The 15,822-nt window shown below is 52.6% G+C and overlaps 1 protein-coding gene across 1 annotated transcript; it reads right to left on the minus strand.

The window, feature by feature from the left end:
- Positions 1-1,317: 1,317 nt before the first annotated feature.
- LOC143638141 (cell adhesion molecule CEACAM4-like) lies at positions 1,318-6,180 on the minus strand. The gene is made up of 7 exons (XM_077105672.1): positions 6,117-6,180; positions 4,897-5,256; positions 3,552-3,669; positions 2,519-2,571; positions 2,196-2,227; positions 1,650-1,691; positions 1,318-1,383 (listed from the first exon to the last, which is right to left on the minus strand). Exons 1-7 carry the CDS (start codon positions 6,178-6,180, stop codon positions 1,318-1,320), a joined length of 735 nt encoding a protein of 244 aa, XP_076961787.1.
- Positions 6,181-15,822: the final 9,642 nt, after the last annotated feature.

A 15,822-nucleotide genomic window follows, 5' to 3' on the forward strand; every position in this document is an offset into this window, starting at 1 on the left:
AGGACCTGGGGCCAAGAGTTAGTGAAAGTTCCCACCAGGTTTGAAGATGCAACAGCGACCTGAGTCTTAAGGTTCCTTTGACTGTGGGCACGGCCCCTGAAGCCTCCATAAAGAATGCAGCTGCAGTGACACCTGAGATCCACTGTTGGAGCCACTGTGCTGGAGACAGTCTGTGGCAGCTGCCCCAGGAAACCAAGGCAAGTCACTGTGTGTGACCTGATGCTGTATTCACGCAGGACGAGCCTCACTAGAGCTGAGTCATGGGGGAATCTCCGAGGGTCTCTTCCTACTTCTCATCTCAGGACAGACAACTCTCAGGCATTCACGGAGCATCCCTGAGCTTTAGTACTTGGACATCTGATTTCCAAGAATGTAGTGGGCTGATCCACAAGAACCTATCTGAGAATGTCATCCTTTCAGCCCTCAGGGAAGAAGTCAGATCAGTGGCTAGGTGTACTGAGGAGGCTGCAGTGGACATCCTGGGCCCCAGGAAAGGGAGGAGACCCTCTGTCCCATCACCATGGAGCCTGGAGAGCCCCATGTGGGGAGCCCTGAGCCTCTGCCCTGGGTGCTGGAGTGTGGAGAGGAGGCTGGTCCCAGAGAGACCAGGCAGGGCAGAGGGGAAGGTGATGGGAGGGCAGGGCTGGAGCCTCGGGCAGGGCTTGAAGCTCTTGTTCAGGGCCTGAGTCTGGGTCTGGCCCTGTCCCCGATTACTCTGACAGTCCCATGTCCCAGCAGAGGTGAAGATGTCCTGAGGACTGGCCTTTGGGCAGAGAAGAAATCATTGGCCACAGCTAGCCACCATGGGTCCCTGGAGCGTGAGGGCCACTGAGTGCTCTGCTGGCTGCAAGGCCTTGGGACCCTCCCCCTTCCCTGTGGACAGACCGGACCTTTGCCCTGGCTCCATCTCCCAGCTCCTGTCTCCCAGGAAGAGAAACCCTGTGGGAACAACTTAGAGACCACGATTCCCCTGCGTGACACAGGACAGAGCTGACCTGGAACCTGAGGGGAGTGTCTGCCAAGAGACGTTCCCACAAGAACCAAGAGTGAAGGAGGGAAGGGGGTCTTTATTCAGCGTCTTTCCAGGTGACCCACAGGGGCCCTTCCCTCTCCCTGAAGCCCCTGCTCCTGGGCACAGGCAGCCTAGTGCTGGCCATTCAGAGCCCAGGGTAGCCTGTCTCACTCTCCAGATCCCATGAGGACCTCTCCCCCTCCAGAGTCTCCCAGGGCTCAGGCTCCATCTTTGCTCCATTGCCCATGGTGTGGGGTCCTAGTGGGATCCTCCCTCCATCAATATGGAGCCTTGTCTGGTGGGAACTAGGAAGCCACATCAGCCTTGTGGTCGACCCGGCAGTAGATGTCCAGGCCAGCGTTTAGTAATTCCTGAAAAAGAACAAAGAGGCTCTGACCCTGTGTCCTTCTGAGAACTGGATTCAGGGACTCCTAGGCCCTGGCCCACCTGGGGCTGCTCTGTGCCTGTGCCTGGCTGGGCTCTGTGGCTCCTGTTTCCAGGTCCCTTCCTCCCGTGCTGACCACCCCTGATCCTGTTTTGACTACTCTTTCCCGAAAACTCAAGAATGTTTGGCTAGTCACAGCTATAAGGTCTGGTCCTTGGACAGTGGACCAGAATATTCAACACCCACACTCACCTGGTAGATGGGAACAGCAGCATTGTGACCAGGGACAGGGGCCTGGGCAGGGGAAGGAGAGTGGACATCAAGGTCAGTGAGGGAGGATCACCAAGGTTGAGACTCCAATGAGCAGGTGCTGGAAGGTTCTGGTCTCTGACAGGCCAGAGCTTACTCCCTGTGTCTGCTTTAGCCCTTTCTTCCCAGGAGGTACCAGCTCTGGGTCCTGAGCACCAGCCTCCACTTCTGCAGAGTCACCCCAGTTTCTGTCCAGACTGTGGTCCCCCATCATTAACCCAGGGCACTGATAGAAGCTCCCAGCACCCACTCTGCACCTGCTGGCCTCCAGGGCTCCCCTGAGACAAGACGGAAGGAATCAGGGTGGGCTGAGGACAGAGTGATGGTGGTCCTGTCCCTGAGAGTGGCCAAGCCTCTGGCCAGGGTCAGGCAAACCTTGTCCTGGTCCAACATGAGAGGGGCCGTCTGTGCTGTACTGGGGTTGACAGTGCCCCTTGTCCTGACCCTGCACAGCTGGGTCCCTGTGTGTAGGGAGCTGGGGGGACTTACCAGGGAGGTGGAGCTGTCAGAGGGACCTTGGCCTGGAACAGAGACAGAGTTAAAGGAGGGTGGTGAGGCCTGGGCCCCTGCAGCAGGAGATGGGGGTCCTCAGCTTTCAGAGGGTCAGAGGAGACAGCATGTCCTGGGAGAGACCTTGCAGGAAAAGTTGACTAGATGCCAAAAGGTGGGTCCTCTATCTTGAGTGTTTGATGATGGGGCTCCTGGAGGCCCCAGAGGAAGGACCTGACCCAAGGGGTGATTGAATGCAAGAGTGGACACTGTGGGGCAGGCCTAGGGGCTCCCAGCCACCCACAGGCTGAAGGGGCACTCACTGGCTGTTGATGCTGGGGTGCGGTGGTCTCTGAGGTCTTGCTGGACACCAGCCCTAGGGAAGGACAGGCTTGTTCATGAGGGTGCAGAGAGAAGTCATGGACTGGGGTCAGATAGGGGATGAGGAGGGTACCCCATTTCTAAGGAGGGTGTGAAACCTTTCTGTCTCCATCAGGTCTGGGTATCAGGGGGCCCAGGAGAGGGGAGCTGAGGAAAGGCCTTAAAAAGACACTGCTGCCCTGGGCCAAGGTGAACGACCCTCCCAGGTGCAGACCCAGGAGAACGTTGGCTGAGGGACCCAGAAAATGGAGTTAGGATTGAGGAAGAACTAGAGCAGGAGGGTTGGACTGAGTGGAAGGGTCCATGCCATGGGGGGACAGGGAAGCAGGGTCACCATGTGGGCAGGGCACTATAGCACCACCTGCATCTTGACAATCCCTGACCTTGGTAACCCTGCTGTGGAGGACCCTCTGCTCAGCCCAGGAGATGAGGTCATGTGACAGTGGCCTTTTGTGCTCTCCATCCACGTGGCCAGGAGGCAAAGGACATTCCAAGACACACTATCCTGGCTGGGCCCCAGGACTCCCACCTCACATATCAGGAGTGTGGGTATCCAAAAACTATGGGGAGCTGACCCCTCCAACCTCTCAAGACCCCTCCAAGTGACTGTATGACCTGGAACAGGGCCACTTCTGAGATAAACAGCCTCACGGCTCACTTGGGGTTGAAGGACATAAACTGTAGGAGGTGAAAGATTTGAGACTAACTCTGTCACAGGAAGCACTTCAGGAAGTTCTGTGTGAGGGAAGAAACACAGTGCTGTGGGGACAGGTCCCTAGTGACCAGCGCACAGAGGAGGGGGCAGTTGAGGCAGCAGCCCAGGGCCAGCAGAGGGTGAGGGAGGAGCCTGGGGAATGAGGGGGAGGGTCCTCGGGAAGTGGGGAGGTCGGAGTCAGGCCCAGAGTCTGAGGATGGGTCTCCTTCCCTCAGGCCTGGGGTCACCTGGGTGGGATCAGGTGGGGGAAGCCTGGGTACCTTCCAGTTCTTGTGTGGAGCAGGAAACACCCCAGAGCAGCCACCAGAGCCACCCCGACCAGGACCCCAGTCACGATGCCAGCGACGGCCCCCACAGGGAGGCCTGGGGTCCTCTCTTCTGCTGAAAGAGAAGAGGAAGGGCTGAAGGTCAGGTCTTCAGGGGAACCAGCTGGGCCCTGCAGGGAGCCCACACTGGGTGGAAGGTCCAACTGTGGTGCATCATGTCATTGTCCCCATGTCCTCAGGACTCTCTGCTTCTTGAGATTTCCTCAGGTTAGGTCTGACACCCTGGATGTGCTCTAGCCTGAAACTCTGAAAATGCAGCTGTTCCTTTTAGGTCCTCTTCCTCTTTTCTTCCTTCCCATCACAGGACAGTGTCAGCGGGCAGCCCTCCCAGACTGTCTAGCCCAGGCCTAGCCTCGGGTACAGATCAGAACCAAGGTGGCATCAAGGCACCTAATTTCTGGGTAGTCAACCACATTCTCTCCAAGCTCTGGCATCTACCCCATGCTCATGGCTGGTGCCATATGGTGGCCCTTGACAGTGAAATATATGACGGAAGCACTGGGTGGGACGGGGGCCACTCACAGATCACAGCCAGCCTGTAGCGGTCACTCCTGGTGGAACTGGCGGGGTTGGAGGCCTCACACTGATACTCCCCAGCATCCTCCTGTCTGACGGGGTCTATGCTGAGGGTCCTGTGGTCCGGGGACAGCTGCATCCTGTCTGTGAGCTGCAGAGTCTGGCTATTGAAGATCCACATGATGGAGATTCCTGTGTCACCTGAGAGGCAGGTCATTGCTACAGATTGTGGTTTTGTATTGGTGGCTCTGAGGGAGGGCTGGGCCACAAGCCCTGTGGAAAAACAGCAGGGCGCTGGCTGAGAGCAGGCCTCAACAGGAAGCCAAATTCCAAACCTTCCAACAGGAAGCCACATGTCCTCAGGGTCACCTGGAGCCAGGGTCCTGGGAAAGATGTTTGGAGAAGGGACTTCCTGGGGCTGACCTTCCCTCTGAGAATCCCAGGGACCTCAGGCCAGGCCTGACTCAGTCCTGCAGGGTCTTTCTCAGGGCCATGCTCCTGGGAAGGACACAGGGGCTGGGCTGAGACTGCTCTGCCTGGGCTGAGTCTCCCACCAGACCATCCTGCTCTCTGCCAGTGGATTCAGGCAGAGGACTCGGATCTTCTGAAGTCTGTCTGCACTCGTGTGTCCTGCAGTAAGTGCTCCAACTCCACTGTGGGGACGTAATGCACAGGAGGAGGTAGGCAGATCCAGGTCTCAGGGTCCTGTGTGTGCAGTGGAGTTAACCCCTCCAACACCCAGAGGCCCTGGAGTGTCACTCACCATGTACACGGAACTCTCCAGTTGCTGCTTCAGTATCAAAATTGGCAGCTGTGGTTTGCAGGGTGTAGAATCCTGTGTCCTCCTGTGTCACATTCAAGAACAGCAGAGACCCATTGGGGTATATTCTCTCTCGACCACTGAATGCAGGGCCTTGGATAGCTCTGTGTGTGATATTTGAGTGTAATACAATTAGATGGCTTCTGTCTGTTATTTGCCCTCTGAACCAGGTATAGCCTACAGTGTTCTCTGGAGCATCGTGGACAAGTAGAAGAACATCTGTCCCTTCAGCAGCATTGAAAGGCACTGGTTTAATAGTGAGCAGGACAGTGGGGTGCGGGTTCCAGAAGGTTAACAGTGAGACTAGGAGGGAAGAGAGAGAAATCCATCAATTCCGGGTCTTTCGTACAGACGGACAAATGGGGCCCAGGTCCTCAGCAGGAGTCTTTGTTCCTCAGTCTTGCAGTGGGTGGTGGTGGGTGGGTGTGCAAGTGTGTTCCGGGTCAAGGTCAGCCTCATGATCTCCATTCCTTCAGTAATGCTGTATCTCTCATTTCTCTCTTAGAAACACATTTCCTCAGGTGTCTGCAAGGCTGACCCTCAGTGCCCTCAGATCCCTGCTCACACCCAGGGCACCTGGGCACCCGCATCCCCTGACCACCTCCTTACAGACCCAGGTCTTCCCTGTGGACATTGCCCTGCTCTCTGCCCTCCTAGATCTACACAGCACAGTCCTCACCTGCAGATCTCCCTCTGGCCTGGCTTCCTGCCCTCTAGAGAGGGAGCTCCAGGAGGCAGAGACTAGTCTGATCCTTGTGGTAGCCCAGGGCCTGGACCAGGCTCAGCCTCCTGTGGATGAGTGAAGCAGGGTCCCCGCCCTGAGGGTCCAGGTGTCTGTGTGCCAATGTCTGAGGCTGGTGGCTGCAGACAGTGTCCACTGCTAAAATTGCTTTTCTATTTGGAGAGTGGCCCTGACAGAGCTGTTAACATCAATTTTCAAAATATAATGTCCCCTGGTGAGTAACTTGGGGAAGAGAACCCCTGAGCTTTCTGTCCTCACTGAGATTTTCTTGTGCGTGAGCTTCTGTCTGTCTTCTGTGTTCTGTTCCATTGGGTTCCATGTGAAGCCCTGTGTTCCCTGTGAGGGCTATGTCCTCCCCAGGGGGCACCAGAAAGACTGTGCTCCACCACCTACCGTCTTTCAGGTAACTGTCCCCTCTTACCTGCCAGCAGGATCCCCTGCCAGGGGATGCCCCCTCTGCAGGGACAGGCTGAGGGGGGCTGCATGGTCCCTGCTGCTCTGTCCCCTCTGTGGAAGGAGCTTCACTGCAGACCTGCTGGGAAGCCCAGGTCCAGGCCAGTCAGCCCTGCTGCCCTGCTCCTCTCTGAGCTCAGCCTCCTCCCGGGGCAGGAGCACCTTCCTGGGTCACAGGGCTGGGGGTGGGGTCTCTGTGGAGGAACCTCTCTGTCCCCTCCCTCTCAGTCCTGCCTCCTGTCCCTTCTGCTTTCCCTGTTGGGTTTCACTACTGCATGCCACACCCTGAGGAGCAAGGCAGGTGGGGACGCTGACCCCTGAGAGAAGTGACTCACCCAGCACTGGCCTCAGCTGTGTCCTGGCCTCAGGGCTTTGAGCACCACCCAAGGAACCCCTGGGGTCCCCTCACCCCTGGGCATGTTCCCTTTTATGGTATAGAATCCTCGTTTTGCCCTGTGTCTTCCCCATGTTCTCAAATGCTCAGGGAAGGTGGCCCTCCTTCCAGCAAGAATGGGACAGAAACAGCTCCAGGTCAACCACGGGGGCCCCTGAGTGATGGCTGGTTAGGGACCTGCTCTCTGTCCTGGTGTCTCCAGCTTGGCCTCTGAGTGGCTATCTCAGGATTTCACACCCTTTGTGTCCTGGGAGGAGAGGATTGTGGTAGTGGAGGTAGGTAACCGTGGGCTCCATGGTCCTCAGGGTGTGATTTTAGGGAGACCCTCCCTCTCCATTTTTTGGTGCAGCTGTGACTCAGGCCTCCCTATGCCTTTTCTGGGTGGCCTGTGTCCTCTACCTAGTGATTCTCCTGTGGTCACCCTGACTTTTTCCATGGGTGATGCCAGGAAGCAGGGCCTGCTCAGAGACCCCTGGCAGGGCAGGGTCCTCACAGAACCAGTAAGGAGTGGGGGTGGGAGACACCCTGCTGTCTATTGGGGATGGAAATCTGGCCACATTTCCACCTTCTGAACCAAAACCTAGTCAACATCTCAGAATCCATATGCCATGTGTTGTCTGTGAGTCCCATGTCACCCCCTGGAGGTCATGAGGAGAATTGTGGCCAGTGTCAGGGAGTGTAGCAGAGATGCTGCCCAGGGTCCAAATGGTGAGAGCGGGCCCTGACCTACAGGCTGCAGAATGGGTTCCATTCATTGAGTATCCCCAGGCTGTCTGACTGTCTCCAGTGCAGGGTGAGTCTAGGGAGAGGATGGGAGCTGTCCTGGGGACTCCTGCTCCAGAGTAGGAAGAACTGTGGGATTGGCCCCAGGGCACAAAGAATAACCTAAATTTAGAATAGGCCAATCCCTAGTCCCTTACACTTCTTTCTCTCTAACACACACACACACACACACACACACACACACACACACACACACATTATCTGAGCAGAGAAGGTATATTTTACACATCTTTCCATGTGACTTTTCACTGTGAAATATTTATAACCAAAATATGCTATATTAACCCTCTGAAGTGTACAAATACATGCCATTATTCCATCCAAATTTACAATACCATTATTCATTCCAGAGTGTTTTTAATAACCTGCACTGAAACTCTAACCATTAAGCTATCATGTCTCAGGACTCTCAAGCCTCGGATAACCTTGAATCTATTTCCTGTCTCTATGAATTTTCCTATTCCAGATATTTCATATAAATGAAATTATACAACCACATACCATTTGCTTCTTGTTTAATCATGTTTTCAGGTTGACCCAGGTTGTAGTGTGCATCAGAACTCTATTTTTTATGGCCAATCAATAATCCAACATATTTGTAAGCCATGTTTTTTATGCGTTCCTCTGTTGATGGACACAGGGTTGTTTCCACACCTGCCTGTTGTGAAGAATGGTATGGCGAGCCTTAGCCTGGGGGAGCTATTGGAGTCCCTGTTTCCCATCCCGTGGGCACGTGCCCAGCCGTGGGAGTGCTGGGTGGATGGGCTTCTGCCTGGCTCTGGCAGGAAGTGCCCAAGTGCTCTCCACTGTGACTGCAGCTCTTCAGAGTCCCTGGGGAAGGTAGGAAGGTGTGGGGTGAGGTGTCATTGTGATTTTGATCTGGTTCCTTAGTGACTGATGACACTGAGCAGCTTGTCATGTGCTTATTGGCCACTGGAACATCTCTGGTGACAGGCCTTCCAAGCCCTTTGCCCTCCCCCTTCTCTTTCACTGCTGGGGATTGATCTGAGGGGCACTGTACCTCTGAGCTACACCCCCAGCCTTTACATGTATTTATTTATTTTTGTTTTGAGACACTTGCCCAGGATGGCTTCAACTTGGGACTCTCATGTCTTGGATGCCTGGGGTTACAGATGCCCAGGACTGTGCCGGGGTCCTTGGCCTATTCTAAATTTAGGTCATTCTTTGGTTGCAAATTTATACCCATTTGTTATATAATCTACACATGAAATCCATATCACAAGTATATTTGCAAATATTTTCTTTTGGCATTTCATTTGCTCTTAAACTCATGCCACCTATTTGTTTATAAGTAATTTTGACAAAAACATATGAGTCAATACTCATTTACAAAAAAAAGTTTAGTCTATTATGGTAAATAGTTTTAGGGTTTTAAAAAATGAATTCATTTTGACATATGAACGTCTTTACAAGGAAGGATTCATCTTCCTGCATCCTGCTTGTCGGAAGTTACTGCCGAGGATCAGATCATAGGCTTCCTCTTCCCAGTGTTCACAGAGCTCCCTGTGTTCGTGATGTCATGGACCCAGCAGGTGTCACTGATGTGTGGCTACAGACCCTTGGGAAGCCCACAATGCTGTGGAGGTTCAGGCAGCCGTGTGGCCGTACCTGGAAACACTTCTTCTCCAGGGACTTCAAGTGATTAGTAGTGACAAGCACCAGTCAGTCTCTGCCCTCTTACACTCAGCTCTTCTGCCGAGATGGGGAAGATTTCAAATGCCGAGTTGTTACTGGAGGTTGGTGTAGACACTGCTGATTGTCACGGCTGGGGGACAGGTCCTACTGGACTTAGTAGGTACAATTCCAGATGGTGCTCAACACCCCACAGCACACAGCCCTACAAGGATGACCAGCCCTAGGGTCAGTGGAGAGGAGAAGGGAGCCCTGCTCTGCGCCCTTGCCCGACCTTCCCAGAGCCTCCCCTCACCCTACTTCTTCCCACCCCTCACTCCCCTCCCCCACTACCACATCCTCCTTTTGCATCTTCAGTTCCATCCTCTGAAGTGGCCCTTTGCTCAAGATCAGCCCTCACCGGGCCTTCTGGGGGCCTCTAGACCTGGCAGGAAGTGACAATTACAGGGGAAGTGCCCTCTTCCCTGTCCTCAGGGGAGCAGTGCAGCTGTTTTTCCTACCCCAGCCCCAGTCCTGGGTGGAGCTGCAGATTTGCTCTAGAGGGAGCTCCTGAGACAGGCCCTTGGGACAGGGACCCCAGGGAAGAACCTCACGTAGGAGGTTTGTGCACCTGGACTGGTGACCCAGAACCAATGCCAGAGCTTAGGTCATTTGGAGGGGAATGTCCTAGACTCAGTGGCTGGACACTCAGGACCCTGATGCCTCTGCCCGTGTGGCCACTGAAGAAAATGGCTGTGAGCCTGTGTCTTTAAAGTGTGTGTCACTTGGGATAGGTGTAAATAGGTGTCAGCAGGGCTGCTGTGGAACATTCCAGTCTGAATCTTCTACAATGGGAGAATCAGGAGGCTCGTTAGGGCTCATTATGGGAGGCCAGTCCTTTACAATGGCTTCCTAATGTTTTTATTTAGAGGTTTGTTTGTTTATTGATTGATTGATTGATTGATTGATATTGGTACCTGGGCTTGAATCTAAGCAACATCTCCACCTCTTTTTACTTTGATTCAGGGTGTCACTAGGTTGCTTACTGTGACACTCACAGGCACAGATGCCCATCAGGACCTGAGGGAGCAGGAGGGCTCTGGTCCTCACTGTCACCCCTGAGTGGGGACCAGGAAGTTGGGCGTGGTGGTCCTGCCCACTCACCTCAGCAGGGGCCATTGCTGGTTGTCTGTAGGGAACTGGGCTTCCCACCACCCCCTTGCAGGGCAGAGGAGGATCTGGAACCTTCCCCTAGAGTCAGACAGTGGAGGAAGCAGGTGAGTTAGGAGATGAGGTGGGAGCTCTTGGTTGATGGGCAGCCAGGAGGTGCCCAGGCTCTGAGTGGTGCAGCTGACAGTGGTCAGGGTGGTCCCCTGGGAATCCAGCCTTGTCCCCGCAAATGTTCATGAACTTCCCACCTCTGTGTTCCTCAGTTCCCTTCCTGAGCTCCTAGCCACAGCCACCCTCACAGCTGAGGCCCTGGGTCCTACACCAGCACTTTGTCCCCATCTCACTGTGCAGCTCTGTGTGGCTGCCCACCTCTCTCCTACCCCAGGTCTTCTGAGTGGCTGCCTTACACCCCTGTCCACACCAGGGCAAAAGGCCAGCTGAAGGCAGAGTCCTCCTTCCTAGTGGGCTGTAGGACCAGCTCTGGGGCCCCTGAGTCCTGATTATCAGGAGTCCCCAGGAGGTGGCAGCAGCTGAGCAGAGCTGGGGAGCCAGGGACTGGATGGGTGGGACCCAGGAATGACTGAACTTGCTAGTGCAGATGGCAGGTGGCTTGTGCTGTGGGAACAGGGAATTTAATGGGAAATGTGAGGTGTTTTCTTATTTCTTAGTTTTTGGAATTTGGAGCTGGAGGTTCCCCTGAATGTCCCTGTCAACCTCAGTGCTATGCATGCATGGCAAGACTTCAGATTCCACACACTGATGCAGGTTGGTACTGAGAGCACCATCAGCCTGGCCCAGGGACCCTTTGCATGTGCAGCTGCTGCAGACAGCTGTGCTCTCAGCTGGGAATAGAGCTCCTTCCTCCCTGGAGGTCAGAACCCAGGTTCTTATTGCCCCACACTCCCAGTGGCCCCACGGCTCTCCCTGATCTCAGTCCTCACAGAAGTCCATGAGCTGACTGCCCAGGGGCATCGTGCCTGTTATTGGCTGTGTGCTCTGGATGTTTTTCTGGTGCTGTCCAAGGTTCTGCAGGTACCCTGAGGGTAGGGAGAGAGAGAGAGAGAGAGAGAGAGAGAGAGAGAGAGAGAGAGAGCAAGCACACCTGCATACATGTGCAGCCTCAGGCTAATAAGGGATTTTGAGATTTGGGGGTTTGGAGTTACAGGTTCCCCTTGAATGTCCCTGTCAACCTCAATGCTATGATTAAACATTATTAAATAGATGTCTATTTAAAGCAGGAATAGAAAGAGCAGGACTTGTAATAAATGGTGTTTCCTGTTGTGGGTTGGGCCACCCTTCTTCGCTGTTCATTTCCTGTTTGGAACACTGTCCATGTTAGATGGCACATCCACACTCTTGGCCACGGACCTTGGAGTTCCACCCACCAGACAGGAGCAGGGGTGGACTGCAGGGGAGTGACCTGAATCAGCTCTGCCTCACCAGAGAGGGCTCACATGTTGTCCTACTGTGTCCAGATCTGCCACAAGAAGAGTGTCCTCTGGAGGCCCCTCTGTCTACAGTGTATACAGGGAACCTGCTGAGTGCCACATTCCTGAGGTCACCTCAGAGTCACCCCCAGAAAAGGCCCAGGCATTGGCTTCCCATGTGTGGGCTGTGGTCAGGGATGTGAGCCTGGCTCTCCGGGTCCCTGGAGCTGCCCTCTCCGAGGCCCAGGTCTCCTCAGGAAGCTCTGCCCCACACCATGGTGCCCCTCACCAGCCCTCCTGTGACTCTGCCTTGTCCTCTGCTGTCCTTCTCTGACTGGTGGCTCTGCCCCTGTCCTTGACCTCTGCACTGAGGCCCAGTCTTCATGGTGATCAGTGAGTCTGGCGCTGGCTGTAAGGTTTGTCCAGAGACACAATTACAACAAATTTGGTTAGAGATAGTAACTGGCTTCTGTACCTGTTTCTGGAATCAGGCAGGGATCAGAACCAGCAGCTTCAAAGAACCCCAGGGCTGCCATGTGGCCCAGCATGGTTTATGGTGGAAAATGGAAGTGAGGTGTGGAGACTGTAGTGAGGTTCAGAGCCTGGCTGGTTTGCTGTGTTTGAATCAGGTGGCTGCCCAGGACAGACTGATTGACACTGTGACCCACTGAAGCTCCATGGCTGTAACCAACAGTCATTCTGCCATTGTTACATGAGTAGACCGCTCTATTGATCAGTTTCATTTCATACAATTTACTCCATTTTTGTTTGTTCTTTTGGGCTCATTATGGGAGCCCAGTCCTATACAGTGGCTTCCTAATGTTTTTATTTAAGAGGTTTGTTTATTTTATTTTGTTTTTGGTTCCAGGGATTGAATCTGAGCAACATCTCCAGCTCTTTTTATTTTGTGATAGGGTCTCACTAGGTTGCTTACAGTCTTCCTACACTGCTGAAGCTGACCTTGTGTCATCCTCATGCCTCAGCCTCATGAGACATTGGGATTACAGGAGGGCACCAGGCCCAAACCTCCCCCAAGGGCCCTGTGAGTCTGACAGAGAAGGATCTGGAAGGGCTCTGTGAGACAGGAAGAGGGGGAGATAAAGCCTCCTTACTTCTGAGATGACTGGTTTGTGACATCCATCCAGTGATTGAGACTAGGAGAAGGAGGAGGGGTCAGAGCAGGACGAAGACCCACTTTATTTATGGGCAGAAAGGCCCTTTCTGTGCACACAGAACTGAGGCCTGAGGGGCCTGCGTCCTGAAGGTCAGGCAGGAAGTGTCCCATCGGGGCCTGGTGTCCCAGGAACAGAGCACTGGCCTCCCCAGACACAGACTCCAGGATGCGCTGACACAGGAGGGCCTGGCCCAGGTCTTGCTCCAGGTGACCAGGCCTGACTCTCTCCAGAAGGACCCATGTAGCACTTATGGGAACCTAGGATTGGCACTTCCTGTCTCACATGGAGGAGCTGGAGTCCCGTCCCTCCTCTTCCATCCTGGACACCAGAGATGTTCATGACATGGCTCTAAGACACAGTGGCCCAGCACTCAGCCTTTCCAAATAGCTCACAAGGGCACAGCCACACAAAGTTTGTCTAGAGGCACCTGGAGAAGGACCCAGGGAGTGGAATGGGCAGGGCAGGGCAGGAGGGCACAGGCAATGCCCACAGAGCCAGGCTGGGCAGAGGCACCCCATCATAGACAGTGACTTAAGGACATGTCTTTGGGAAGGCAAGCAGCAGGGCCCAGGGCTTCCGTGTGTCTATTTCTCTCCGAGCTCTCTGTCTCAGGGTGATGTGGTCAGTCCTGGGTGCTGGGGTTGGGGGAGCCTGAGGGGCACAGTGAGAGCTCAGCTGGAGGGGCTGCCTGCTCCTTCACTAGTCACCCACCTGGGTCGGTACACTAGGATGCCTCTGTCCTGAGTGCCCCTTGTCTTGTCATTGTCACTCTTGCCCCCTCACCCCCCTTCCCAGGCTGAAGACCAAACCCAGTGTGTTGCACATGCTAAGGAGGAGCTCAGCCACTGAGCTAACTCCCCAGCCTCTGTCCAGCGACTTCTCTGGAACAACACCCACCTAACAGGTTCTATGGGGCAGGACCCACCACTATGCTCAGGGCAGGGACCTGAGGTACTCAAGCCAGAATTAGACAGGAGATAGACAAGGGTCACATCCAGAGAATGGAGGAATTAAAATGTTAATTCCTTCAGAGGCCTGCTTCCACCCTTATCAAAATAAACTGGGCCTACCCCAACCTGTTGCAAAGGTAACCTGTTCCAGGAATTTTGATCCTATACACACCCAGGTTAATGTTTTTCTGATCAGTTCTATTTTTTATTTAATTATGGAGTTTTTTAAAAAACATTTGTAACATAGCAATAGAGATTCACCTGCGAAAAGCTACAAGGCCTTAACTTTGTATGTGTGCACACTGTGTATTGTGTGGTCTGTCTCTATGTGTGTGTGTCCATGTCGTGTACATGACATCAAAATTGGCAGACAGATAATAAGTGCTCATAAATTAAAAATGGGTCCAAATACCTTTAATTCACATGATTTAATAAGGCTCAATTTAGATTGGGTAAACAAATGGAAGTAAAGATGTCTTTAAAATTACTTAACTCACAAGTCTCTCTAGGTGGTCAAAAAACTAATAAAATGTTGATGTCTATAAAATGTTTAATATCCATTGTTTCTAGGACTTTTCTTCAACAAGGGAGAGATGGCTAATACTCTTCAATAAACTTGTCTGATATCTTGGTAAAAACAAATAAATTAAATTTGGCATGGGATTACCCATAAATGTGCTTTTAGACATCTGATTAATTTACAAGGTGTTGTGAGGGGGCAAAATTGAGACATATGCAGTTGAGGAGGAGAAATAAAGAATGTCCACACGCTTCTGCCCCTGTTCAATGTTTTATTCACTCAAATTACTCAATACAATTTCACTTTATAGGTTCTTAATCAAGATAATGACAATCCTTAGTGCTAGGCACTGCAATAGACATAATCAATTCACAGCAAATAATTCTAGATTAATTCTAAGCACTGCAAACACACTTAATCATGTCAGGCTAATGACAGACATTCCCTCTATGTGCTAAGTTCTAAGTCTCAAGCCTTATGCTTTCCGTCCAGCAGATGCACACTCACTCAGACCGTGGTGACCAGGTCCGGACCAAGGCAGGCTTCTCCTGGCGTGGAGTGGAAGACCGGTTGAGGGGAGGGTTGTAGGAAGAAGTTGCGGCTCTCACCAGGGTCCAGAGGAGGTGATAGAGTTTGAGAGCGGTGAGGATCACACAGAGGATCAGGAAAATGATGACAAGTGTTGGGATATCAGGCTCTCCAGCTCGAGTGCATCCTTGTTTCGGCTGAATCCCTGTTCATTAGCTCTATTATGTATACCAAATTTGGGGGCTTTTGACCCCCCCTTTCAATCCTTATCAGCTACCACCAGATTTCTCAGTGGCATCATTTACCCTGAGGTCAGAAACCCTGGTCTGGTGGTCTCCACCCTGATCTTCTCCCTTTCCCTCTTATCAGGCCAGGACAGCCTGCCAGGGGCTTCGCTCTGTTTATCAGGGTGAGGGGAAGTGACTTGTCTGAGGCCATACTGGAGGGCTCTCTGGGTGTGCCTGGTGAGACTGGAGTTTTAAAAGTGGAGTTTTAAAAATAAAGTTGCTGGGGATATAGTTCAGATGGTAGAGTGCTTGCCTTGCATGCACAAGGCCCTGGGTTCAATCCCTGGCACCACAAAGAACAAAACAAAAATTAAAAAACAACTGAGGCCATGAGAAGGTTGCTAGCTCAGGTTAGGATAAGGAATGTGGCCTGAGACTAGTACCTAGGTGCAACTTAAAGGATTGCACTTCTACCTGAGTCCCAGGGTATCAACATCCAAGCCGCCTTTTATAATCTGGTTTTAGCTCTTCATCCTCAGTAGACTCCTAGCTTGTAGATTGCAGATGGAAAAAACTTTAGTTTCATAACTCAATAGGTCATATGCTAAGACATAAGGCCATCCTCACACAGGTTAAAATGTTAACTATAAAATATAACATCAAGTACTCTTAACTCCTTGAAATCCAATGGGTAACATTATTGGCATTTTCATAAATTGGTAAATTTAAAAAGGGTTAAAGTTGCTTTGTGTCATCACTAAAAACAAAGTTATTAAGAGTTTAATGTCCCAACAGGTATAATTCTATACACTTAAACATTGTTTATGTTTTCGTGAAATGGTAAACAGATGTAATTCTGTATACAAAG

The sequence above is a fragment of the Callospermophilus lateralis genome, chromosome 18, assembly GCF_048772815.1.
Source record: "Callospermophilus lateralis isolate mCalLat2 chromosome 18, mCalLat2.hap1, whole genome shotgun sequence".
NCBI classification, from domain to species: domain Eukaryota; kingdom Metazoa; phylum Chordata; class Mammalia; order Rodentia; family Sciuridae; genus Callospermophilus; species Callospermophilus lateralis.

Excerpts from the sequence above, each read along its gene's own strand:
- LOC143638141 (XM_077105672.1), bottom strand. The coding sequence starts at position 6,180 with ATGCAGCCCCCCTCAGCCTGTCCCTGCAGAGGGGGCATCCCCTGGCAG. Across the intron at positions 5,257-6,116 it reads GCAGGGGATCCTGCTGGCAG|TCTCACTGTTAACCTTCTGG; the intron begins GTAAGAGGGGAC and ends CTTCCCTCCTAG. Across the intron at positions 2,572-3,551 it reads CTCCACACAAGAACTGGAAG|GGCTGGTGTCCAGCAAGACC; the intron begins GTACCCAGGCTT and ends GTCCTTCCCTAG.